Source organism: Schistocerca cancellata, chromosome 9 (assembly GCF_023864275.1).
Source record: "Schistocerca cancellata isolate TAMUIC-IGC-003103 chromosome 9, iqSchCanc2.1, whole genome shotgun sequence".
In the NCBI taxonomy this organism is placed as follows: Eukaryota; Metazoa; Arthropoda; class Insecta; order Orthoptera; family Acrididae; genus Schistocerca; species Schistocerca cancellata.
In genome coordinates this window covers 353,250,728-353,276,192 of record NC_064634.1, presented here as the reverse complement: position 1 = coordinate 353,276,192, position 25,465 = coordinate 353,250,728, and the positions used below count along the sequence as shown (strand labels likewise).

Sequence of the window (25,465 nt, the reverse complement as noted above, 5' to 3'; positions counted from 1 at the left end):
GATGTATCACCACCTTGACCTTCTCGGGCAGGGTGTCACCCTCGAAACCCAAGGTGAAGGCGCCGGTGGAGACCCTACTATCTTTAGGTCCCCTGAAGACACGTCGTACAAAGTGGACACCGCGGCATTCCAGATTTGCACGGAGCTCATCGTCAGACTGCAACAACAGGTAACGATGAAAAATAAGTCTCTGAACCATATTGAGGCTCTTATGCGGCATAATGGAGACTGCAACATCACCGAGCTTGTCACAAGCAAGCTACACTTGTGACTGTGCTGGGGATGCCGTCTGTATGAGGACTGCTCCCGACCTCATATTGGACATGCCCTCAAATTCTCCAAACTTGTCCTCTAAATTTTCCACAAAAAACTGAGGCTTTGTGGTCAGAAATGAGTCCCCATCTGTTCGGATGCAAACCAAAAATCGTAGAGACTACGTCTCACCAGGTAATTTACACCGCTGTTCCTCCCCTAGTGTGGGCAGAGAAGGGAACGATTGGGAGTCATACTGTAAAGCATTGAACTTTCCTTTCTTAGGGACCCATGCTTGCGCACTATTCGTATTTCTGTTAATGGTGGTCCCAAGAGCAGCTAGGGAAAGGAATGTCCACCCAGACAGAGCCCCGCTTGCCTGGGTAAGCCTAATACAACCGGGGAGCGGCAGGTTCCCCAGACGTCGCCCGCTAGCAATTGTTCTACCTCAACAGCCATGCGTCTCCTCGGCGCGCAGCACACCTTGAGATTGAGGGTTTTTTTTTTTTTATAGAGGTTTATGCCATCCTCGCGACCTAGGCAATTAAGCCAAGATCCCAAGGCTCTGTACCGTAGAACGTTCCACCGTCGCGCCTTACAGTGGTCGTTGAAGCACGCTCAGAGCTTACGGTATTGAGGACTGGTGGCACTTCCCAGTCCCCAGCTGAGGGACCCCAGGGTCGCCAAGCCCGTACCCAGCAACTAAATGCTGAGCCCCCTGAGGGCGTCCTCATAAGAATTGTCATGAATATTACAACTAAAATATGTATTAGAGAACTGAAGATTGCATCATATATGTATAACACACACAAAGAGTACCTTCGTTCCGGAATTACAATTGTCATTTTTTAAAACAAATGTATGACTTCTGAAACCAATGGTGTCACCCAGTTAATGTATTCTAACGATAAATGAGGAGCTGAAGAACATACCACCACGCAAAGGACAAAAATGTTTTTGAAAACACAATACTTCAGTAAGAAAGTCAGTAGTGACTTGCATCAATCACCTGATTCAAATCATCTTTAAACATTGAACAAATGTATTGACAAAACACACTTGGGTGCTACAATTGTGAACAACACATTATTAGCAATTTTAATTTATCAGATCTCTCAGTATATAAAAGCGTGAACGTCTGAATTTCATCTTGGATATTTTCAAATTTAAAGAATGAAATAGTTCAGCATGATGTGACAACATTTACATCAAAAAACAAGCATACATTACTCATTGCTCTTCAAATTTATGTTTCCTTTTCATTTCATCCCATTTATCACACCATATCTAATATATGAAAATAAATACTTTAGAACATGTTGCCTATACATGATGAAAGAGTTATTCCACATAAAAAATTAAGCAGAATTAAATTACATAAATACAAGTCAAATAATAACTATGATATTATAGTACCATACCTGAATGCTTTTCAAAAAATAGATCACCAGGATAAAACAGTATTTTCTTAATAACTGCAATACGACACTTATCAGTGGCACCTTCAAGTAATTTTATCATTATATCCAGGAAATGCTGCATTTTCTCCAACAACAGATTCTCTGTTTTCTTCCCACTGAAAGATTTTACGACTGACATCATAAAATTGGAAGTAAGTAATTGTGGTATCTATAAAGAGGAATAAAACATTATATAATAATCTACATCTGTTATAGAAAATAGAGATAAATATAAATTGGATAACAAAGATTATATGCATGACGCCCCCCCCCCCCCCCCCCCCCGCCCCAAATCACACACACATCTCAAAGGAATGAATTATAATGGCAATTAAAGGCAGTAGCTAGAAATTGCATGAAATTAATATTTCGCAGGAAACAACAGTCATTACTGAAAATAAATTTCCACTTAGTTGGAATAAGCTCAAAAAACAATACTCATTCACAGCCCAGTAAAGCTGTTCATAGATTAATACATTTAAAAAGAAAGATGATGAGACTTACCAAACAAAAGCACTGGCAGGTCGATAGACACACAAACAAACACAAACATACACACAAAATTCTAGCTTTCGCAACCAACGGTTGCCTCGTCAGGAAAGAGGGAAGGAGAGGGAAAGACAAAAGGATTTGGGTTTTAAGGGAGAGGGTAAGGAGTCATTCCAATCCCGGGAGCGAAAGACTTACCTTAGGGGGAAAAAAGGACAGGTATACACTCGCACACACACACACACACACACACACACACACACACACACACACACACACACACACACACATATCCATCCGCATATACACAGACACAAGCAGACATTTGTAAAGGCAAAGAGTTTGCCCAAACTCTTTGCCTTTACAAATGTCTGCTTGTGTCTGTGTATATGCGGATGGATATGTGTGTGTGTGTGTGTGTGTGTGTGTGTGTGTGTGTGTGCGCGCGAGTGTATACCTGTCCTTTTTTCCCCCTAAGGTAAGTCTTTCCGCTCCCGGGATTGGAATGACTCCTTACCCTCTGCCTTAAACCCAAATCCTTTTGTCTTTCCCTCTCCTTCCCTCTTTCCTGACGAGGCAACCGTTGGTTGCGAAAGCTAGAATTTTGTGTGTATGTTTGTGTTTGTTTGCGTGTCTATCGACCTGCCAGCGCTTTTGTTTGGTAAGTCTCATCATCTTTCTTTTTAAATATATTTTTCCCACGTGGAATGTTTCCCTCTATTATATTCTGTTCATAGATTAACCTAGAAAAATTTACAGAAACTTCATATTATAATCACACTGTTGCCATCCACCTGTTCCTACCCTGAACCAAAATTTGCCTCTATGCACGTGTCTTGTCCTCTATAATTAGCAATAATAATCAATATTAGCCTGTCCATACACATTTTCTCTTCTCCAGCTCTTGTAAGTGCCAAGTTAACTATTCACGGATAAGTTTTTATAAGAGTAAATTACCAAAGGTTCTAAACCAACCAAGGACCGTTAATTGATATACAAGTTACAACACAATTGAAGAAACCATGGAAGTAAAGGAAGGTATTTTTCAAAAATTTAGTACTTATTTCATAAACATAACCCCTTTTTTCAGGTAACAGTTCTCCATCTATTTCTTTTGTTATACATTCTTTTTAATACTTTTTCATTTAGTGCCATTACGTGTCCAGCTTCTGTTCCTACAGTTTAACCATCACTTATATTTCACTGTACTCCAGACAGCAGTTTAAAAACTGCTTCTTCACTCCATGTCAATACTTAGTGCCAGTAAACAAAACCCTGTTGATAAAGCTCTCTCTCCCACTTATTAAAAAAGTTAAAAGTCCACAATTTATTCTTAACTTTTTTTAAATTCTGTCTTCTTTTCAGCCACAAGGACTATGCTATCTGCAAACCTGAGTATCCATATTTTTGCCTTTCCTTAATCTAAGATAAGTTGTAGGGTCAGTATTGCCTCACGTGTTCCAACATTTCCACGGAATCCAAATACACCTTCCCCGAGGTCGGCTTCTACCAGTTTTTCCATTCATTTGTAAAGAATTCGTGTTAGTATTTTGCAGCCATGATTTATTAAACTCATAGTGTAATTTTCACACCTGTCAAAAACTGCCCTCTTTGGGATTGGAATTATTATATTCATCTTGAAGTCTGAGTGTGTTTCGCCTGTCTCCTACATCTTGCTCACCAGATGGAAGAGTTTTGTCACGGCTGGCTCTCCAAAGGCTCCAGTAGTTCTAATGGAATGTTGTCTACTCCCACGACCTTGTTTCGACTTAGGTCTTTTAGTGATCTGTCAAACCCTTCACGTAGTACCACATCTCCCCTTTCATCTTCATCTTTGTCCTCTTCCATCTCCATAATATTGCCCTCAAGTACACCACCCTTGTATCGGCCCTCTATATAATTCTTCCAACTTTCTGCTTTCCCCCCTTTGCTTAGAACTGGTTTTCCATCTGAGCTCTTGATATTCATACAAGTGGTTCTCTTTTCTCCAAAGTCTCTTTAATTTTCTTGTAAACAGTATCTATCTTGCCCCTAGTGATATATGCCTCTAGATCCTTACATCTGTCCTCTAGCCATCCCTGCTTAGCCATTTTGCACTTCCTGTCGATCTCATTTTTGAGACGTTTGTATTCATTTTTATCTGCTACATTTACTGCATTTTTATATTTTCTCCTTTCATCTATTAAATGCAATATCTCTTCTGTTAGCCAAGAATTTCTATTAGCCCTTGTCTTTTTAGCTGCTTGATCCTCTGCTGCCTTCACTATTTCATCTCTAAAAGCTATCCATTCTCCTTCTACTTTCTTTTTTTCCGCCATTCTTGTCAATTGTTCTCCAATGCTCTCTCTTAAACTCTCTACAACCTATGATTCTTTCAGTTTATCCAGTACCCATCTCCTTAAATTCCCATCTTTTTGCAGTTTCTTCAGTTTCAATCTACAGTTCATAATCAATAGATTGTGGTCAGAGTCCACATCTGCCCCTGGATATGTCTTACAATTTAAAACCTAGTTCCTGAATTTCTGTCTTACCACTATGTAATCTACCTGAAACCTTCCAGTGTCTCCAGGCCTCTTCCAGGTATACAATCTCCTTTCATGATTCTTAAACCAAGTGTTAGCTATGACTAGGTAATGCTCTGTGCAAAATTCTACCAGGTGGGTTCCTCTTTCGTTCTTTACCCCCATTCCATATTCACCTACTTTTCCTTCTCTCCCTTTTTCTACTATCTAATTACAGTCCCCCATGGCTATTGAATTTTCGTCTCCCTTCACTATCTGAATAACTTCTTTTATCTCATCACACATTTCTTCAATCTCTGTCATCTGCAGAAATAGTTGGCATATATGCTTGTAATACTGTGGTAGGCATGGGCTTCGTGTCTATCTTGGCTACAATAATGTGTTCACTATGCTGTTCATAGTAGCTTAACCGTGCTCCTATTTCTTTTATTCATAATGAAACCTACTCCTGCATTACCCCTATTTGATTTTGTATTTAGAACCCTGTATTCACCTGATCAGAAGTAGTCTTGTCCCTCCTGCCACCGAACTTCACTAATTCCCACTATATCTAACTTTAATGTATCCATTTCCCTTTTTGAATTTTCTAACCTACCTGTCCGATTAAGGAATCGGACATTCTACACTCCTATCTGCAGAACGCCAGTTTTCTTTCTCCTGCCCCGAGATATGAATGGGCGACTATTTTACCCAGAGGACACCATCATCATGTAACCATACAGTAAAACTGTATGCCCTCAGGAAAAATTACGACTGTAGTTTCCCCTTGCTTTCGGCCATTCGCAGTACCAGCACAGCGAGGCCATTTTGGTTAATCTTACAAAGGCAGATCAGTCAATCATTCAGACAGTTGCCCCTGCAACTACTGAAAAGGCTGCTGCCCCTCTTCAGGAACCACACATTTTCTGGCCTCTCAACAGATACCCCTCCATTGTGGTGCACCTACGATACTGTATCTGTATCACTGAGGCTCGCCATCAACGGCAAGGTCCACAGTTCATTGGGGGAGGGGGGCTTAACAATGATACATGCATCAAAAACTAGTGACTGTAACTGCTACACCGTAACACTCAAATGTATGGCAGACCACAATATACGTAATATTAGTAACCATTATCACCATTCATATGTACATGGTCGTCACATTAATGTGACCACCGCCCATGTTCAACACCAATGTGCAATAACCACTCACATGTGGCATGTGGCAGCACTAGCAGTGGAGGGTATATAAAGGGGACTTTGAGAACAGAGCATTCATTGTCAAAATGCAGGAATGGATTTATCTGATGTTCAAAAGGGCAAGGTCATGGGTTTTTGGGCCAAGGCTCGGAACATTTGCCAAATGGCTAAGCTTTTAAGCTGTTCACTTGCCATCAGTGTTGAAGTATACAAAGCACAGCAAAACAGCACTATTCGAAATTGATTCCGAAGCAACTGTGGTGCAGCATGGGCCATAGATGACGGGAGTGAATAAAAGCTGCAGAGACCTGCACGGGCAAATAGATGTGCAACTGTTGAGCAACTAAGCACCCAGATGAACCAAGACCAATAGTGTCTCCTCAATGACCCTTCAGCGAACACTGCAGCATATGGGACTCGGCAGCAGGCGCCATGTTCAGGCACCCATGCTCAATAATCTTTCTCAGCAATAAAGGAAGGAAACTTGCACATCAAAACCGCAACTGGTCGTCCACTGAGTGGCAACAGGTGGCCTTTAAGACGAATTACATTTTACGCTCCATTGGACAGATGGTCACAGATGTACGATGTAAAATGTCTGGAAGCAAGCAGTTGACAACAATAGTCTGAAGGGTCCAGACCACAGAAGGGAGTGTTATGGTCTGGGGAATGTTTTCATGATATTTCGTGGTGATCTCACCATTCTGGAAGGCGTAATGGACCAACACAAGTATGCATTTATCCTTTGGGACTATGTCTGCCTACGTGCAGTTTATTTTTCCTCGGCACAACGGCATCTAACATCATGACAATGCAATACGTCATGCAGCTCACAGTGCCCAGGGCACCATCACCTAGATTTATGGCAAAACAATTCATGGTTTTGCACGCACCAGATATCGCACTCGCTCTTGCACCAATATAACGCACCCGCTCAAACTTCAGTACTGGTGCAAGAAGTTTTGGCCAAAACAAATACTGTAATGTTGCTTCAGCCTCATGTTCACCAGACATGGCCTCGTGTGACTTTTTATATTCCCAAAAGTAAATTAGGGGCTCTCATTTTACAAGCAAGGATTAAATTAAAAATGCATGGCCGAGGTAGCTAAAACCTAATCCAAAGTGTTTCTCAGATTGGAAAAAGCACTGTTTAATACGTAATGGGGACTACGTTGAAGGGAACAACATTGACATACACCATTTTTCCCCGAAATACCTTATTTTTTAACACACCACATAATATGAGCAGTAGTCACTCAGAACATTCCACTGGGTTACACTCGAATCTATTTTTACAGGGCCTTCTGGGTCTTGTGGATGACCATTATACGAGGGCAGTTCAATAAGTAACGCAACACATTTTTTTTTCTCGGCCAATTTTGGTTGTAAAAACCGGAAATTTCTTGTGGAATATTTTCAAACATTCCCGCTTCGTCTCGTATAGTTTCATTGACTTCCGACAGGTGGCAGCGCTGTACGGAGCTGTTAAAATGGCGTCTGTAACGGATGTGCATTGCAAACAACGGGCAGTGATCGAGTTTCTTTGGGCGGAAAACCAGGGCAGCTCAGATAGTCATAGGCGCTTGCAGAATGTCTACGGTGATCTGGCAGTGGACAAAAGCACGGTGAGTCGTTGGGCAAAGCGTGTGTCATCACCGCCGCAAGGTCAAGCAAGACTGACTGATCTCCCGCGTGCGGGCCGGCCGTGCACAGCTGTGACTCCTGCAATGGCGGAGCGTGTGAACACACTCGTTCGAGATGATCGACGGATCACCATCAAACAACTCAGAGCTCAACTTGACATCTCTGTTGGTAGTGCTGTCACAATTGTTCACCAGTTGGGATATTCAAAGGTTTGTTCCCGCTGGGTCCCTCGTTGTCTAACCGAACACCATAAAGAGCAAAGGAGAACCATCTGTGCGGAATTGCTTGCTCGTCATGTGGCTGAGGGTGACAATTTCTTGTCAAAGATTGTTACAGGCGATGAAACATGGGTTCATCACTTCGAACCTGAAACAAAATGGCAATCAATGGAGTGGCGCCACACCCACTCCTCTACCAAGAAAAAGTTTAAAGCCAAACCCTCAGCCAGTAAAGTCATGGTTACAGTCTTCTGGGACGCTGAAGGGGTTATTCTGTTCGATGTCCTTCCCCATGGTCAAACGATCAACTCTGAAGTGTATTGTGCTACTCTTCAGAAATTGAAGAAACGACTTCAGCGTGTTCGTAGGCACAAAAATCTGAACGAACTTCTTCTTCTTCATGACAATGCAAGACCTCACACAAGTCTTCGCACCCGAGAGGAGCTCACAAAACTTCAGTGGACTGTTCTTCCTCATGCACCCTACAGCCCCGATCTTGCACCGTCGGATTTCCACATGTTTGGCCCAATGAAGGACGCAATCCGTGGGAGGCACTACGCGGATGATGAAGAAGTTATTGGTGCAGTACGACGTTGGCTCCGACATCGACCAGTGGAATGGTACCGTGCAGGCATACAGGCCCTCGTTTCAAGGTGGCGTAAGGCCGTAGCATTGAATGGAGATTACGTTGAAAAATAGTGTTGTGTAGCTAAAAGATTGGGGAATAACCTGGTGTATTTCAATGCTGAATAAAACAACCCCTGTTTCAGAAAAAAAATGTGTTGCATTACTTATTGAACTGCCCTCGTATATACATTTACTGTGTCAATGTTTGTCTAATCATGTCCAAACAACACATAACAATTTCCCATGCAATACAGGTAAAGCATCTCGCCACAACATGCTTTATTTTTTTAACGCTGTACTACTCTGCTGTACACTAGGGCTCATATGTAGTTAGTTTATTTATTAATGTAATCTCCCTCATGATAATGCTAAACTAGGCCACGACAAAACTTCTCGATTGCAAATTGTGAACTATGCTGCTAGAGCATTCACTACAGAGTAAATTCAGTTTGTTATTTCGATAACTGTTATGCATTAGTGTTCCTCATAACTTACCAAAGTGGTGTCCTTTAAATGCTTCAAAATGTATATCAGCATGTCCACAGCTAGTGTCATCCTTTTGTTAGTTGGTTTGGATAATTGTGCATCAATTCCAGTCTCCCAAAATAATATTAAATGCTCAGATTCTGTCAACTGCCGGCAAAATTCTTCATACACAGGATGCTGGTCTGCAGTATGAACTGGTGATTCCTTTAAAAAAAAAAAAGAGGAGGGGGGGGGGGGGGGGGGGGGGGGAGAGAGAGAGAGAGAGAGAGAGAGAGAGAGAGAGAGAGAGACAGGGGGGGGGGGGTAGGTCATTACCTGAACAGAAGAAAAATCACTTTTCTTTCAATGTTTAGCAAAATAAACCTATCTTTATCAAGTATCTAAAATCTTTTATGGATCATTCTAGCGTCTCAATTTTAAGAAAGGTTCAATGATGTGATATCTTCATCTAGTAACATACAAAATTTAAATAAATACACGAATATTATTACTTCACTAATGAAGTCCATCAGCTGTTATAAAACCTTGGTCTATAAATATTGCATTAATTCATGTTACACACAGCTGTAATTACCATAAGCAGTTTGCTACAGGCTTTCAGCGAGTCTTCAACAATAAGTCCTGGTGTGCCAAGATGTTTCATCATAAATTTCTTTTTAACCACTGATGGATACTGCCTGCTTGCTAAGAGCAGAATATACAGTGTTTCCAGAGACTGATTTTCCCATGGTTTGCCAACCTCATCCTTTAAGACTGGCCACAATACATTGTGAAATAAGGTTTCATCAATCTGAGAAAGACCAAAACAAAATATCACATTGGTTTGCTCAGCAATCAGGAACAAAAGAGTTTTTACAGTTTATAATAATGTAATATGTACACGTTTACTACATCTCTGGACAGACACTCAAAGATAAAAAGGGCCTTCATCCACACTCTCAGAAAGTGAAAACTTTTCCTCTTGTTATAAAAAGATGACTATCAAAGCAATGAGTGGAAATAATGTAACTTACTAAGGTGACCAGAATGATAAGCAAAACAATACATCACCGTACATGAAATTCCAACACAAAGATGAAATGTGAAGAACCAGCTTTCTCTGAAATACAATTAAGTGACAATAAGTAGCCCTACTAACAGCTAAAACCTGGTTCTGACTTAAATGATACATTCCTGACAACCAACTGATGTTTTTTATTAATTCATATACTGTAATCTTCTCTGTGAACTAGTTAAATGTTTTCAGGGCTTGAATGAAGGAACCGGACTTTCACTGGACTCCCAAATACTTTTTCTACTAGAGTGGCAAGTAAACATGTTTGAATCCACAAACAAATACAGGTATTTGTAATAACAAACATCAAGAAAGAAAGAGTGTTTTCAAAGCAAGCAGCACTGTCCAAAAGTAGTTTCACATCAGCAACTTCCATTAAGAAACTACACATGTTTATCTACCACATCAACATAAACTTTCTGTGTTACACACATTTCTGATTTCCTTTTCTCCCCTCTGACATGTTTGCCTCGAGAACAGTGTTGCCTCCTTAGTCAAGAGGAAAAGTAAACACAGAACAGAATTCACATAATCAAAATATCCACGGGTATGCTGCCGGTCTATAGTGTCCAACGGGCACAATATTTCGGCGATCAAACATGTCGCCATCATCAGGTGAACTGACGGACTGAGCTCCTGTGAACGTGCCGGCACGGAGATCCGTACGCTATGGCTGCTCAGAGGGAACTGGGTTCGGTCGCGGCGGCGGCCGATTTAAATACCCTCCGCCCGCGGCGCGCTCCCTCCGCCGTCCGCGCCCAGCGCCACGGTCGCGCGGACGGCGGAGGGAGCGCGCCGCGGGCGGAGGGTATTTAAATCGGCCGCCGCCGCGACCGAACCCAGTTCCCTCTGAGCAGCCATAGCGTACGGATCTCCGTGCCGGCACGTTCACAGGAGCTCAGTCCGTCAGTTCACCTGATGATGGCGACATGTTTGATCACCGAAATATTGTGCCCGTTGGACACTATAGACCGGCAGCATACCCGTGGATATTTTGATTATCAAATACGCCGGGAGAAACTCAAGAATCAGAATTCACATAAGTTTTTCTCCTATCTCCCATTATGTCGGAGTTGTGGTAAAGGTGCAGCGGAATCCACATTTTCTTCTGCCCACGTATTGTTTCTGATCTTCCTATAGAAAGAACATATGCTTCAAATTTTGCTACTCTAGCATTAGTTTTTGAATGATTTTAGCCAACATACGAATCTTTGTGGTGTATGCAATTTTCACAACCTAATAGTACTCACTTGTTTCTTTTCAAATTGAGCATCATTTCTGGACAGTAGTGTCACCAACAAGTAAACTTACCCGATTCATATCTGAATGTAGACTTTCCCATCAAATACATATGATATCTTCTCTGGCTTCCATCCGCATGTCAGCATCAAACTTCAACAATGTTTCAATAAGTCTCGTCATCTTCTGGTGAAGTGTTTAGACTGTGTGAGTGTCTCATATTACAGACAGACACACACACACACACACACACACACACACACACACACAAAGTGATGGCCAGCTCTTCCCACTCCTACCCCAAGTGCAGGGTCCAGCAACCTGAAGCGGAAGGAGTGGACTGCTGTTCAACTTTCTGTCCATTCAGACTTGTCCAGACTTGCTAAGTGTCAACTACTTGGTGCATTCTCGGTGTACAGCTGCTAGTGTGGGGGTTCCACACTGAATTCAGCTTATAGCGCTCATCCCTGTCGACGAGATGCTATGGAGCCTTATCACAATACACTATTTAATGGTACTCTCCCAAAAGCCCTTAGGTTGGCACAATATTTTTATTTTCTCAAATTTCAGTGTATATCCCTCTTTTGAGGCTTTGCTCCTCCACAGCTGATTTACCTTTATGTCCCAGACGTAGGCATCTAAAGTATTCCTTGCAGCACTGCGAGATGTAGAGCTGCGTTTGACTGATGTCCTGGCAGCCACACTTGTGAGGAATGCTGTATGTACTCGGTATTTGCAGTTGTAGTTTGTCCTTTGCTGTGACTAGCAAAGCTTTCATTTTTCGTGTGATCGAAAGATGCCCTTGATGATGTTTTTTCTGAGGATTCTCACAATTTTCGCTGAGGGAAGGAAGCCCAGTAAAGGGGATGAAGGGAAGCTCCCCTTCCTTTTTCTCTTCCTCTTTGCACATGGGAGCATCATTCATTTTCTTTAATGCACATTCAATCTGAATTTTGCTGTAAAAATTTTGGAGAAACACATCTCTAAGGTGCTGCAGCTCAGCTCAACTGGAAGGTTGTCACTGTCACGAATGGCAAGTGCCTGTGTACTAGAGTTGTTGAGACAGCTTACCACTGAGCCACAAGGTGACAGACTGTTGCATTAAAGTGTAAATCTGTGTGGGCCTTCTTTCTGTAAACTGCATCTCCTAGAATATCGTTGCTTTTCTTCTTGTTATAATGTCTGAAGAAGGAAGACATCCATTGTGTTCCAGATCAATCATGAACTGTACGTTTTGATGGATGCTGTTCAGGTGATCCAGGAACTCAATCAGGGCCACTCTGCTGTTTTTCCACACAACAAAGCTGCCATCTACTGTAACAGAGGAAGTGTTTAGGTTTCAGCCATGCAGTTTTTAGTGTTGTTATCTCAAAGTGCTTCATATAGAGATTGGCAATTCTGGGTGCAAGCAGCGAGCCAATGGCTAGTCCAACAACTTGTTCATAGAATTGCTCACTACATTTGAAGTAGGTTATGGTGACTACATGTTCAAACAGCTTTACCGTTTGGAGCTCAAAGTGATCTGCTAAGCGTACCAAGGCATCTTGAAATGGTACTCGCAAGAAGAGAGATGTTACATCAAAGCTCACCAACAGATCGTCCTTCTGCAGCTGCGACTCTTTCAATTAGGCAATTAAATTGGCCAGGTTCTTCACATTAGACTCTAGTGTCCCAATAAGGGTTTTGAAAGTGAGGCTACATACTTGGCCAGTCCACTTACGGGTGCAGTAATGGTGTTTATTATATGACCCAATGGTATACTTTCTCTGTGAATTTCCTGCAGTCCACAAAAGCACAGAGGTGCTGGAGACTTTGGACAGCTGCTTCATATCTTCTTTCATTAGACCTGGCTCGAGAAGCAACGCTAATGCTTTCTTTGTCATCTTCATTTTTGGGTCCTCCTCCAACTTTCTGTAGGCTGGATCCTGCATCAGAATACGTATTTCCTGTTGGTATTCATTGGCACACAATACAGCTGTCACATTTCCATTGCCAGCAGATAAGTCTATCATGTTGTCATCTTCTCTTAGCGTGCTGTCTGTTCTGCTGTTGTCACTTCTGCTTTCAGCAGGTGGGATTTGTGGATGTTCCTGCACGTTTTCTGCCCAATTTCCTCTGCCTTTCTCACTGGCACGCCAAAGACTGTTTCTTCAACACTACTAATAATGTCCTTTTTTCATATTGTGCCTGGAACAGGAATGAAGTTCAGTCCTTTCGAGAGGAACTAGGTTGTTGCAGCATCCAGTTCTTTCTCCTTCATACTGACAGTTGTTCTTGTATCACTGACACTCTCCAACTTTACCCGAGCTCCCACCAACCTCTCAAATTTTCTGCATGACACATCACACCATTGACTAGCAAGTCGCGGAAGTGGTGTCAACTAAAAAGGACTTGCAATATGGCCGCCAAACTCCCCCGAATGGGGCCTCCTGGCCAACAATGCCATACGATCATTCAATTTTTTCAGTGGTGTTAAAAAAGCAATCCATGGCTTCCCAGCAGAAAAGGTGGAGGAGATACAGGGTCAACAGCAAACCTCAACTTCTGAAACCAAATATGACATCAGAATGGGAAGCACTAAGCGTACTGCGAAGAGATGAAAACACAATAGTCCTATCTGCTGATAAAAAAAAAAAGATATAGAATGAATCTATCCAAAGGCTGCAGCATCTCCATGCTTGAGTGGATTGTAGGATTTCTAGCTACTTTTGGTATTGGTATGAAGTGATGTGAGCTCTCTTTTTATTCGATGCATCATACTTCACAGTTGTACGCTGGATATTGTTCAAACAGAAGTCTTCAACAGATTATATGATATGCCACAGAGGTTCTGAGTACAAGCAATGTGACTTTGGTTGTTAATAGCATTGTCGTTGCCAGTGGAGAATTCTGTGAGAAATAAATGAATGTGGCAGGTGTTGGTCAAACTGCTGAGTATCTGGAAATAACTTGCAGTACACAAGGGATTTAAAAGCAGAGGATGTTACTTTTTGGAAATTTGATTTTGTAAAGACTGACTTGAGATACGTGAAAATATCTGGTAACACTGTCACTCCATTGCTTGCTCACACATAATTTATGTTGAGTTTGAAAGAGGCAAATTTTTATCTCGATTTCTCTTTACAGGTTAAGGTCAGTTAATCTGACTGTCGATATGAAATTAAGCAAAATTATTTGCTCACACAACTTGCACTCAGAGTTATAGTTCCACCGCTCCTTTACCATTTCAGTAATGTATCATAAGACAGGGCAATATCGTTTTAAAAAGAATGTTGTACATAATGTTGTAACTGTTAAGGAAAAAGTTTAATGGTTTACATTACAGTTTCTGTATGCTAATCTCTTCTACATCTTTCAGTAAATCCAGTTTCTACCACCATATCCTAACTAAAGTTTTATTTTCTAACTGTGTGTTGCCACACTATACTTCACAGAACACAGCTGCACAAAAACTAAGGCATGATGTGCTTAGCATACCTGCTTTTTCTTGCATTGCACTTTAGCTGGTTTGTTGCTGTGCTGCATTTAAATTTTCATCACTTTCGAAGGCTATGAACTAAGCGAAACAAGGAACATTGCATCAGCAGCTTTACACGAAGAGCTCATCCCATGGGTAAGGGGTGGATAGAGATGGCCCCCTATTTAGGTGTACGGCACTCATCCAATCTTGATGCTTTGGCAGAAGATGTGACACTCATCAAATAAATGTCAGAATTCTGATGCAGCCAACTGGAGGGAAGCTCGATCTTGTGATATGCACATCTGATTCATTCGGCAAGTAAACACCCCCCCCCCCCCCCCCAAATGAAACATAATTTTTCAAATCATTTACACATACACCTGCACATTTATCCTCACGTGCACAATGGTTACACTGGTATATGAGCATAGTGTATATGTAAGTGAATGTGAAGGAAACTGAATGAAAATGGGTTATTATTTATAAGGTACACAACTGTTCTCCAAACACACTGCCTTATTTTAGTATTACCCCATTTGTTAATGAATGCATCGCGGCTTTAGGGAGGAAAATAATTTATCTAGTATGCAAGTTTTGTTTGTTGTGATTTTTACGGGACTAATAATAATAATAATAATAATAATAATTTCGTGTGGTTCACTGACCTGGTGTCAATTTGATATCATTTTGGCAACTTGTGCGTCCCTAACCCACCACAGTCATCCAACTCGGGAAAGAGGATTTACAGTTTAGTGAGGAATCAGAACAAAGTGTCATTTCTGGCACACCACTGAGAGATGACAGCAAGGTTAAGGGCACACTGAAAAATCTGTGGTCCAGCCATGATTCAATCCCATGACCCTTTGCTTTCCAGGCACTGACTTTAAAGCACTAATCATCACAGAAGCATCTACTGAGTGAAAGAGGTAATAATGATGAAAAATGCGCCACAGAAATGCGTACCACTCAAAGTAGTCTGCTGGCACAAACAAAATGATTACTACAATAGACAAGGAATGATAAATCACAGCTAAATATCAAAGGTCCTAAATACCATAGCAAAAAAAACTTACACTACTCAAAATTTTGATGATAAAGGAGGCTGCTGCAAGAGGCAAATAACTCTTTTTCGATCCAGCCTCCAATAAGTTCTTCACTATTTCTTTTTGTTGCTCGGCAGTTCCTTTCAGAAATAAACCAGATTCAATAAATGAGCCATATGCAAGAACACGTCCACTGTATATTTCACCAGTCTCCTAAAAAAAATTACACATATATATAGTGTGACAACATTAATTCTCCAGAAATAGGTACAATGACTACCACCTATTTCCACAAATATACTAAGTATAAACACACATTTATCATAGCACATAACTGTGAAATAATGATCCCCAACTGATCTACACACATAAAACAGCAATGTAAACTATGTTACATTCTATAGACGATTTGAAAAATATTCCAATGATGTGGAATGAGCACTTTCCAGTAACATATTGGACATAATTGGTTTTTATATGTTAATACAAATGAGCACTTTCCAGTAACGTATTGGACATAATGGTTTTTATATCTAAATACAAGCTGCTCACACACTGATGAATAAATATAAAAGTAAAAAATACTTCAACAAGAATAATAATTACCTGTTTCATTATCACCACTTGCGCTAAAATTTCTGAATTATTGATGTGACTATTGGGGGGGGGGGGGGGGGGCTTTACAGGCGCTCAGTGTCAAGATCTGACTATGGAGCATGAAGAGTTGCAAAAAAAGAAATTTACAATTTGCTCTTTAAGCTAACAGTGTATTTAACTTGACAAGTGAACGTAAATTCTTGTGGCAACACAATTCACCTCTTTCTAAGCCAACATCAAATTTCAGTTATTGGTAATGGTGGTCATTTTAAATGGTACTGTAATTGTCAAGGCATTGTTTTCTTCTTGAACTTTATGTAGATTATTTATCACTGCATTACAAAATATCTGTGCTGTAAGTCTAACTAACTATTTAAAGGAATGTCATCAAGACAATCATGGCAGACTCCCAAACTATTTTATCACTAGAATCAATTTTCCTCCCAGAAACTGATCACTCCACAAAATTACTTCAAAAAGTAACATCAAATGAAAACAGTCAAACCGAGCTTATCAACTGACTGAAACATCTTGCTTAATGCAAATACTGGAACTGGCTGTGCAAGCTGTTAAAGGTCAGGGGGTCATGTGGCCCCCTGCAAGCTGCAGATACAGGGGTTATTCACAATTACCTTTTCACATGTACCTCGGGGTTTCAGAAGATGACTGTGCAGAAAGAGCATCTCTCCAAGTTTCAATTCTTCGAACTCCTGACAAACAATTCCCATATACACTCCACTTTCTCTGCTGATGGTCCTCACTGGCCTGTTTTACTCGCACTGCATAACCAGCCAGTTTCACGGAGTGTTTTGTACCACCCATAGACTGTTTTGTTTGTTGTTGCTTTTACCTGATATCTGATACAAAATTACTGAACCATTACAACTTAGTTCTCTACAACTATACCACGGCATGTATTACAAATCAAAACTTTGATGAAATGTTCTATGCAATGATGTGTGTCATTTTTCTGTATTTTTGCACAGTCATGTTCTGAAACCTCTTACATATTTATGAATAACCTTGTGTAGTCTGTATTTGAGAAGTGCAACTGTTCATTCATGTGCACTACAGAAAACCTACTGTATTTTTTACTAAACATGTAGAATGGCATCACCTGCAAAGCAATCAGCAAATTTCATGATCTAAGAGTCTTGTTAACAATACTCTAAATTCTGTCAAACACATAAATAGCAAAAATCATTACTTTATTACAGAAAGCTGATGAAATGAATAGTACAAATGAAATTATTGCAGGAATGACCTGCTGTAGATCAGATAGACAGATGCACTAGTCTACTTGAGACTGGTAAACATCCCATACATATCATGTATCAAGACGGTTAAGATCCCACCCTTTCTTCCTAGAAAAGACAATATTTTGCAATGATTAAGAAGAACAGTATCTCAATAAGAGTATATGAGAGTGGGCAATACCTACAACAAATTGCTGTGCAAATAAACCTAGGATTGTGTACACCATGGTCAAGATTTTAAAATTTTGAAAGATAATCATATTTCTTGTTCTACGAAGATCTCCCTGCCACTTTGACTTAAATTCAATCAAACTGCTCTACAACATATTCCCATCAAAAATCAGCACGAGAAGTTAAAAATCTTCTGTTAAGGAAGTTGAAAGGATTGACACTGCTGATGCACTCATGCTATGAAGAATGGCTGTGAAGGACAGTGATAGCCTGAGGTATGGATATACAAATCAGTACGAGTGACTTTCCTGCACACATTTTGTCCCACAGTGCTGCCTGCTTGCACTTCACTAGGACATGCAAAAATGGGAGTTCGCCATGCTCTTCCACCCCCATGGTGAATTTTATGCTAGGATACAGAGAATTTCAAATGTTGGAGAAACTTTTGAAGCTTTTCATTCCTGTGTAACTACACCACCATTAGGTTCAACAGGGTATCTGAAAAAGCATGTGCGCTTCAGTTCAGATTTTCCCAGGGGTTTCTCTTTGAAATCCTCCATGAATAAGTTTGCCATAACCAGTGGCAGATGGCAACCCACAGCAACACCTACCATTTGTTCACAACACAGTAAAACTTCATTTATACCTTTTTCTCACTTGTATGTTTTTGTTCTCTCTCACAAGTTATGATGCAGTGTTTCGGAGTAGACTGCCAGGACATGGATTGGTAAAGCCGATATTAGACTACAATAAAATTTGATAGTGTAATAAGGAACTTTGTCAAAGTCAGGCATTGATCAATTTTCTTTGATCATATTTAGTGCCTTGCCTTAGATTTAATCACAAGAATTGTTCACCTAACATTTACTGCATGGAGAAATCAACTGCTTGGAGCATTAGCATTGTTGCAGCTGTCTGACACACAATGTTTGTCAATATTACTCCCAAATTTAAATGGTGCATCACATATATAATGAAACTGATAGAAATATTTGAGGCAGATGAAGTACTGTGTAGCTTACAACATCCTGAATACAAAAACAGAACAAAAAGTGAGAGCTATAAAAAAAATTGTGAATGCTATTAGCTGTGAAGTAGGACCAGGATATACCCCCAAGAATATAAAGGGGAGAATCCACAACTTCTGTGGAAATAAAAAATTTTCATGACTGCAGTACACATTAAATTTATTTGCTTTTACATATTCCTCCTTCAGTGCATTATAAATAATTTCAAACAGGTCTGGTATTATTTTCGTCAATGTGCACTGCAGCATTAGAGCGCTAGTATGCCTATATAATGTTTTGTAGAATGTAACTTTTTATTTACTGGTTTTTCATTTGTGTTTACCAATTAATTTGATACTATGGTGCTATATTTCATATATATGTTTCTCACACTTATACTTTTTTTCTATAGTCCCTTGAAAAATTTATAAACGAAGTCTTACTGTAGTCACCATTGAAGAGAAACTATGTAGATGTGAAGATGAATATGAAGTGGTTATTCAGTGTAGCAATAAATTCCTCCATAATCAGCCTGAGGGAGACAGAAAGCTTCACTCTGGTGAAGGGGAGACCGGAGACCACATTCAAGCTCATCATAAGGTCCTGCTTATGAAGGCACAGTTCTTGCAGCCGTCGAATGAAATGTATAAGAGTTCCCGGAGTGGTGCTGACATAGGGGATTAATAAAGCCATTAAGTGGCCCTCACATGTTCAATATTTATTGAGCAACAATACTGAGTCAATATACCGTGCGAAAGTGCAAGACCAAGAAAGACGCTATACAACTGTGCTATATTTATGCCCGGGATGCGTCAGTTAAAATTCTGCCTTTGAGGTCAACATGTCAGCACTCAATGATGTAAAACTTGCCATACTGCAATTACAGTCACTACATGCTCCAAGAAGACAAGCAAAAGGAACCAGTGATGAGCTAAAAAGTGGCTTGGAAGGCATTCAGATCACTGCCATCCTAATATGTTCAGAGAACTTGCCACTACTGTTCATATATTCACATTCAATAATGCTGGAAGTGATCTATAAATCTGTAAAGAGTAAGATGCATTATTGTACAACAGTGATACTCCAAGTGTGTTCCACAGAGCTCTGGGGCTCTGCTAGCCCTCTGTGAGCACTTCGCTAAAATAATATCAACCTGAAGAACTAAGCACTTCAAGTCTTTTCACAAACTAAGAGAAAGAACTCTTATAAATATCATTGGTTTTATAAAGTTATTTTTTCTCTCCGAGTACAATAGCTGACAATGAGGTGACAAGCAGCACAATAAATCTACAATCAAAAACTACAAACCAAAGAAATTAACTTGTATGAGTAAGTATGTGGCAACTCAATACTCATCACTACACACACACACACACACACACACACACACACACACACACACACACACACACAAAGCAGTCATGCTGATGCGCTCTCTCTCTCTCCCCCCCTCATCTACACATGCCATCAAAATTCCACTGTGTTCTTTCCTTCTCTTCATCTCTCTCTCACCCACAAGCACACTACACTACCTCCAATGATTTTGCTGCTTTGCTACCTATGCAGCGTATTCTGTGAGTGATACACTAAAAATTATTGATCACGTGAAGGTTAGTGAAACTAAAGCAAGTTTATCATGCAAATGTGGTGTTCCTGAAGGAACAATCAGGGGATGGGTGAAAGAAGAGAATAAATTTAGAAGTTTTGTAAACATAGCTGAAAGCGATGTGGGAATGGACACGAAAAGAACTAAACTAGAAAAAGACAGGGAACTTACAAGTGCCTTTATGGACGGTTATTAATACAGAGTAGTGAAGTTGCGACACTTTCTGGGCCACTTATTAAAGCCCAAGCTCATAAATTCCACTTTGATTTGCATGGCAACAAAGAGTACTTGTACCTTCCCAAAGATAGTTTTCAAGATGGAAATGTCGGCACAGAATTTGCCAATCAATCACTGAAGGAGCAGCAGTCTTGCGAGAATGAATCTGCTTCACAGTTCCCTGAAATCCTACACAAAGTGAGGTTAAATAAAATTTGATCAGAATGGATATAACCGATGAAACAGTGCTTTGTTACAGATTGCTTCCAACCAGAAGACTCAATTAAAATAATAATAATAAAACAGGAAACAAAGTGGGTTTGAAAAATGAATCTAAACAAAATAACCCTCCTCTCTTCCACAAATTAATCTGGCAGGCATAAAATGAAACCTCTTTGTATATGTAAAAATAAAAGCTCGAGATGCTTCAAGCATGTAAACGTGTCATCACAATTCATTTACAGGCATTCAAAGAATGCCTGGATGACAAGTGACACTTTCACCAACTGGTTTCAATTAGAGTTTGTTCTATCAGTGAGAAGGCACCTACAGTCACTTGAGCAGAGAGAGGACACACTACTAATCCTTGACACACAGCCACACAGGATACTTCAATACACTAAAGTCTCGATAATTTTTATCAAAGCCAGCTTAGAGTTTTGAAACTACATTTATCTTCTAATAGAATGCTACAATATGTCCTTGCTACAACTCCAAACATATGAATCATTAATGAATCATGCTGACACACTCACCAATCACATATTTTGGCCCCACTCACAGTACCAAACTAATTCTGTGATTAATCCTAATCTTGGTTAAAAAAAAGAAAGAAAGAAAGAAAAAAAAAAAAATAGCAGAATTGTGGCCAATGTATTTACATGCACATCACTCAGGTCATCCTTACCCATTGGCACGGACAAATCTACACCTACAAATGAACAACAAACATCTCAAAATTGTCCATAATGACAAATAACTCTACCCAAATTTCTGAAAATTGCTCGGAATTAAATATAAAACTTATAGAGGCTTACAACACCTAACAGATTACAAACACTCATTACCAGATCTCATGATGACAAACTGAAATGTTAACAAGTCTGTTTGCATTGCCACCAACTGTAGCACACAGAGAAATATTCATTTTGAAAATAAAAACAGCTTTTTGTTGTTGTGATATATCATTTATTCCAATGCTTTTCGCCTTTTACTTTATAGCCTCTTCAGTGGGATTTAGACCAACAGTTTTGTTTTGACATGTGATATTTGTAGATTACAAAACAATGTCATTTTTTTATGTAAATAAGTGATTACTTACAGTTCAGATTTTTAGCTGGTATCTGTCTTTCCTCTCATCTGGTCACATGCTGGAGGCCACACTATAACTTCACTTATGAAACATAAGCATATTTCCATGTTCTGAATTTACTTCCATTTTCATGTTGTGGTATGGGCAAACAATATGAAAATTGTGAAACAAAAGTTTGGAACATGAAAATGTGCTTATGTGAAGTCATAATGTGAGCTCCAGCAAAAACAACCTGAGGAAATGCAAATGCCATCGAAAAATGCAACAAACTATAATTAATCACTTGTTTATAAGAAAAACAAGATGTGAACTGTTTCATAATTTACAAATATCATTTCATATCCCACTGAAGGTGCCTTAAAGTGAAAGACAAAATGCATCTGGAAGAAATAAAATACATTGCACGAAGAAAATCAGTTTTTATTTACGAAAGGGAATTCTTTAAAACGACAATGAAATGTGTACACCATTTATTTCTTTTAATGCTACAGTTATTAATTTAAATTTATGTTTTTATGTCTCATCCCCAAGATAATGCATTTATTATCTGTGGCTTAGAAATACACAAATTATCATCTACAAATTAAATAAGATGCCATTGGTTAAAACCATTAAACTGTATACCATTCTACATTTGATCTGGGAGGGTGGGAGGGGGAGGAATTGAGAAATTGTTGAGTATCTGACCTTAATCACTAACACTGAGGAAACTGAGTAAAATTTAAGTAAATGGGTATTGCAATGTAGGCTAACTATGTTTTGAAATTCTTATTTCAAAACTTGGCTTAATATTTCTTGATATTTCCGATATTTAGTGTGTTCTCTACATCTCATGAAGAAGCAGAATTTTCATTGATGTGGCACGAGACAAAGCATTCATTAACAAAGACAAGTACCTTGTTAAATGCTTGCTCTGCTCAAGTATTCACAATTAACTACCACTATAGCCTACTGCTTAACACTATTTGTGCTTACACAAGATAAATTTATCCCAGTAAATTTTAATGCACTCTAGTACTTCGCATAAAGTTATATGAAATAGCTGCTGTTTATCTTTTATCAGCAGCTTAACCTTTACTTGACTACATTAGTATTTTTCCAAGAAAATACGTACCAATATCTATAATAATTGAGGGCTGTTAAACAGCACATTACTAGTCGTGAAACTTTACAATTAGTCTAGCTTTGGTGGGGACTTCCAATGTATCTACCATGAATGTTCAGAATTTGCCTCATCTAATAAATTTGCAATATTAAATATGAAATGGCTAACAATCCAAAATCTAGACAATGGCTAATGGTTCACAGTCATATTTCTTTGGCCCATAAGGGTTATAGTACTAATTTTACTTACGCCTTTGGTTTTGCTGCCTGTTGACTGCAGTTCTTTATCAATGGCTGCGAAAACATCATCAATCTTTATTGAACCAAACGATGACAACAGACCCACTAATGTGGAAAAGAAGCCAGCTCGACTGTCAAGTCTGGGCGCAGCCAGTCCACGAACGAGCCGATTCAATGTGTACGAGGTCTCCAAACAGATGCCTTCCTTCTGAAATTGAAGCAGCCAACAAATTTTGTTGAGTGTTTTTCATTTGCATTTCACAATAGTAAGGCAGAATAAACAAAATGATGTTGTTGTGATACTCATTTCGAATATTGGATTCAAGCAGGTCTCTATGCTAAAGTAAAATACATACCTCGAATTCTGATTCTTTAAGATGCAGATAATTTAAAATGTAAACAGCACCAGATATTCTTTGCTTCTCAACACCTGACGTTAGTTTTGAAAATGAATCCAACACCGAACCTTCAATTTTTGAAACTACGGACTGCATCTGTTTTGATTTTTCACCCATGTGCTCTTCCACAACACCGCTCGACGCCATTTTGCGGTGCAACTGAATCCAATGGCTTTACTATTTGCGACTTTTGTGTGGCAATCGAATTCAGAAATTTTGAAGTTCATTGACTAAACCAAAGAAGAAACGTTATCAACAAACAAAGTTTAGTAAGGATATTATACTTTTATGAAGTTCTCTCGGAACTTTATGTAGTCAAAATTATCAGTATCTCCTAACATATTCAATAGTACTCTCGGCGCATTCAACATGGCTGGGCGAAGTGATGATCAGAGGCAAGTAAACAGTTTCAGATTAAGTATTATTTTTCCGAACGTTCCAGTGTACATATGCAGGCATTTTCATCTGCTTAGTGCTACTTTGGCGATCAGATGATGTGTTTGTAGTGAATATGTGAAATAGTAATCAAGCGAGCATGTGAGGTTAAGAGCGTGGAAAGCCATTCAGTTTTCGTAATGCCCTAAAAGGACATCCAATGATTTTATCTTATTACTGTCTCAATATTAGTGTTAATTAAACATTTTACAGAGATTATGGGCGAAGAAAACCTCTACCGACGGAACCACCTTATAAGGCATATGTTGGTAATTTGCCTCAAGGAACCGTTCAAGGAGATGTCAACCACATATTTGGTGAATTAGACGTAAGAAAATAGATTATTTTTTTCTAGATTATTTGAACAATTATTTGCAAGCATTCAATGTAATATTGTTTCATTTCCTGAAGGTAAAATCAGTACAGTTAATTAAGGACAGAGATACTGATGAATTCAAAGGATTTGGCTATGTCGAGTTTGGGGATCTCGAAAGCTTGAGACGTGCTTTAGATCTAGACGGCAGAGTACGTGTAAACGATTGTATGCTCAGGATTGATGTAGCGGAAGCTAAAAGGAGTGAACGAGGTGGAGGATTTGACAGAGGAAGAGGAGGCGGTGGTGGCGGCGGTCGAGGTATGAAGAATCTATTTACCAGAAAAATGTAGCTTATAGAGTAGTTTATCGTAATGTGTCATTTACAATAGATTTTGTAGATACCTTCTGAAGTGAAGGTGGTTGTTCTAGTGTACCATTTGATTTATTTGCATTCTGACTGTGCTACTCACAACTTGTCTTTTAGCACTTAAGGAGAACATGTGAAATGGTAGTTTTTGTGTAGTTTTCTTTTGAGGGAGCAGTAAACGTGCCTTCTGTGGCTTTTATTGACATAAACTCTGCTAAAATTGTGATGAGAGGTAATACCCATCTAGACTAAATTGTACACGGAATTATTCAATGGATATTAAATTAGGCTTTGTTAATGAAGGACTGTAGGTTCTGATTAGTGTGGTATAGATCATGTGACTCCTATAGATCCATTTTTTGTGTTCTTCTTTAATAGTTCTGGGATTAAGGCCTGGGTACTAAATTTAGCTGCTGCTTATAAGTTGTAATACAGCTTTCTTTTCCTTCAGTTACAGATTAAAATACATTATTACCTATATTGTGTAGACTGTTGTTTGCATCAATCTATTTTAAACTCATATTGGTGTGATATGTTATAGCTAGTATGGTGTGATATGCTATACTTTGTTGCCTACCTCCTTTGCTGTTTTCTAGGTGGATCTGAGAATACAGCCACACGCACTTCATAAATAACCCCAGCTAATTTGATTTGTATTTAGTTCTATGGATCAGTGTTCAATAATTATAGTAAAACAGTTTGATTATTTATTACAACAGAACACAAATTTTTCTCTGCAGTAAATATTGATTTTACACCATTGA

The 25,465-nt window shown here is 39.4% G+C and overlaps 2 protein-coding genes across 4 annotated transcripts in view; one reads left to right on the top strand and one right to left on the bottom strand.

The window, feature by feature from the left end:
• The window catches only part of LOC126100986 (myb-binding protein 1A), a 111,171-nt gene extending 87,435 nt beyond the window's left edge, over positions 1-23,736 (bottom strand). Inside the window, exons 1-6 of the mRNA XM_049911651.1 lie at positions 23,542-23,736; positions 23,196-23,393; positions 15,707-15,889; positions 9,455-9,670; positions 8,890-9,084; positions 1,674-1,881 (exon numbers count right to left, since the gene is read on the bottom strand). Of these exons, the coding sequence (XP_049767608.1) occupies positions 1,674-1,881; positions 8,890-9,084; positions 9,455-9,670; positions 15,707-15,889; positions 23,196-23,393; positions 23,542-23,730 (1,189 nt within the window). The 5' untranslated portion in view covers positions 23,731-23,736. The remainder of the gene's footprint in view (positions 1-1,673; positions 1,882-8,889; positions 9,085-9,454; positions 9,671-15,706; positions 15,890-23,195; positions 23,394-23,541) is intronic.
• Positions 23,737-23,759: 23 nt separating this feature from the next.
• The window catches only part of LOC126100987 (eukaryotic translation initiation factor 4H), a 92,690-nt gene continuing 90,984 nt past the window's right edge, over positions 23,760-25,465 (top strand). For all 3 annotated transcript variants that reach the window (XM_049911653.1, XM_049911652.1, XM_049911654.1), the window contains exons 1-3: positions 23,760-23,978; positions 24,232-24,346; positions 24,430-24,652. In XM_049911653.1, the coding sequence (XP_049767610.1) occupies positions 23,953-23,978; positions 24,232-24,346; positions 24,430-24,652 (364 nt within the window). In that variant the 5' untranslated portion in view covers positions 23,760-23,952. The remainder of the gene's footprint in view (positions 23,979-24,231; positions 24,347-24,429; positions 24,653-25,465) is intronic.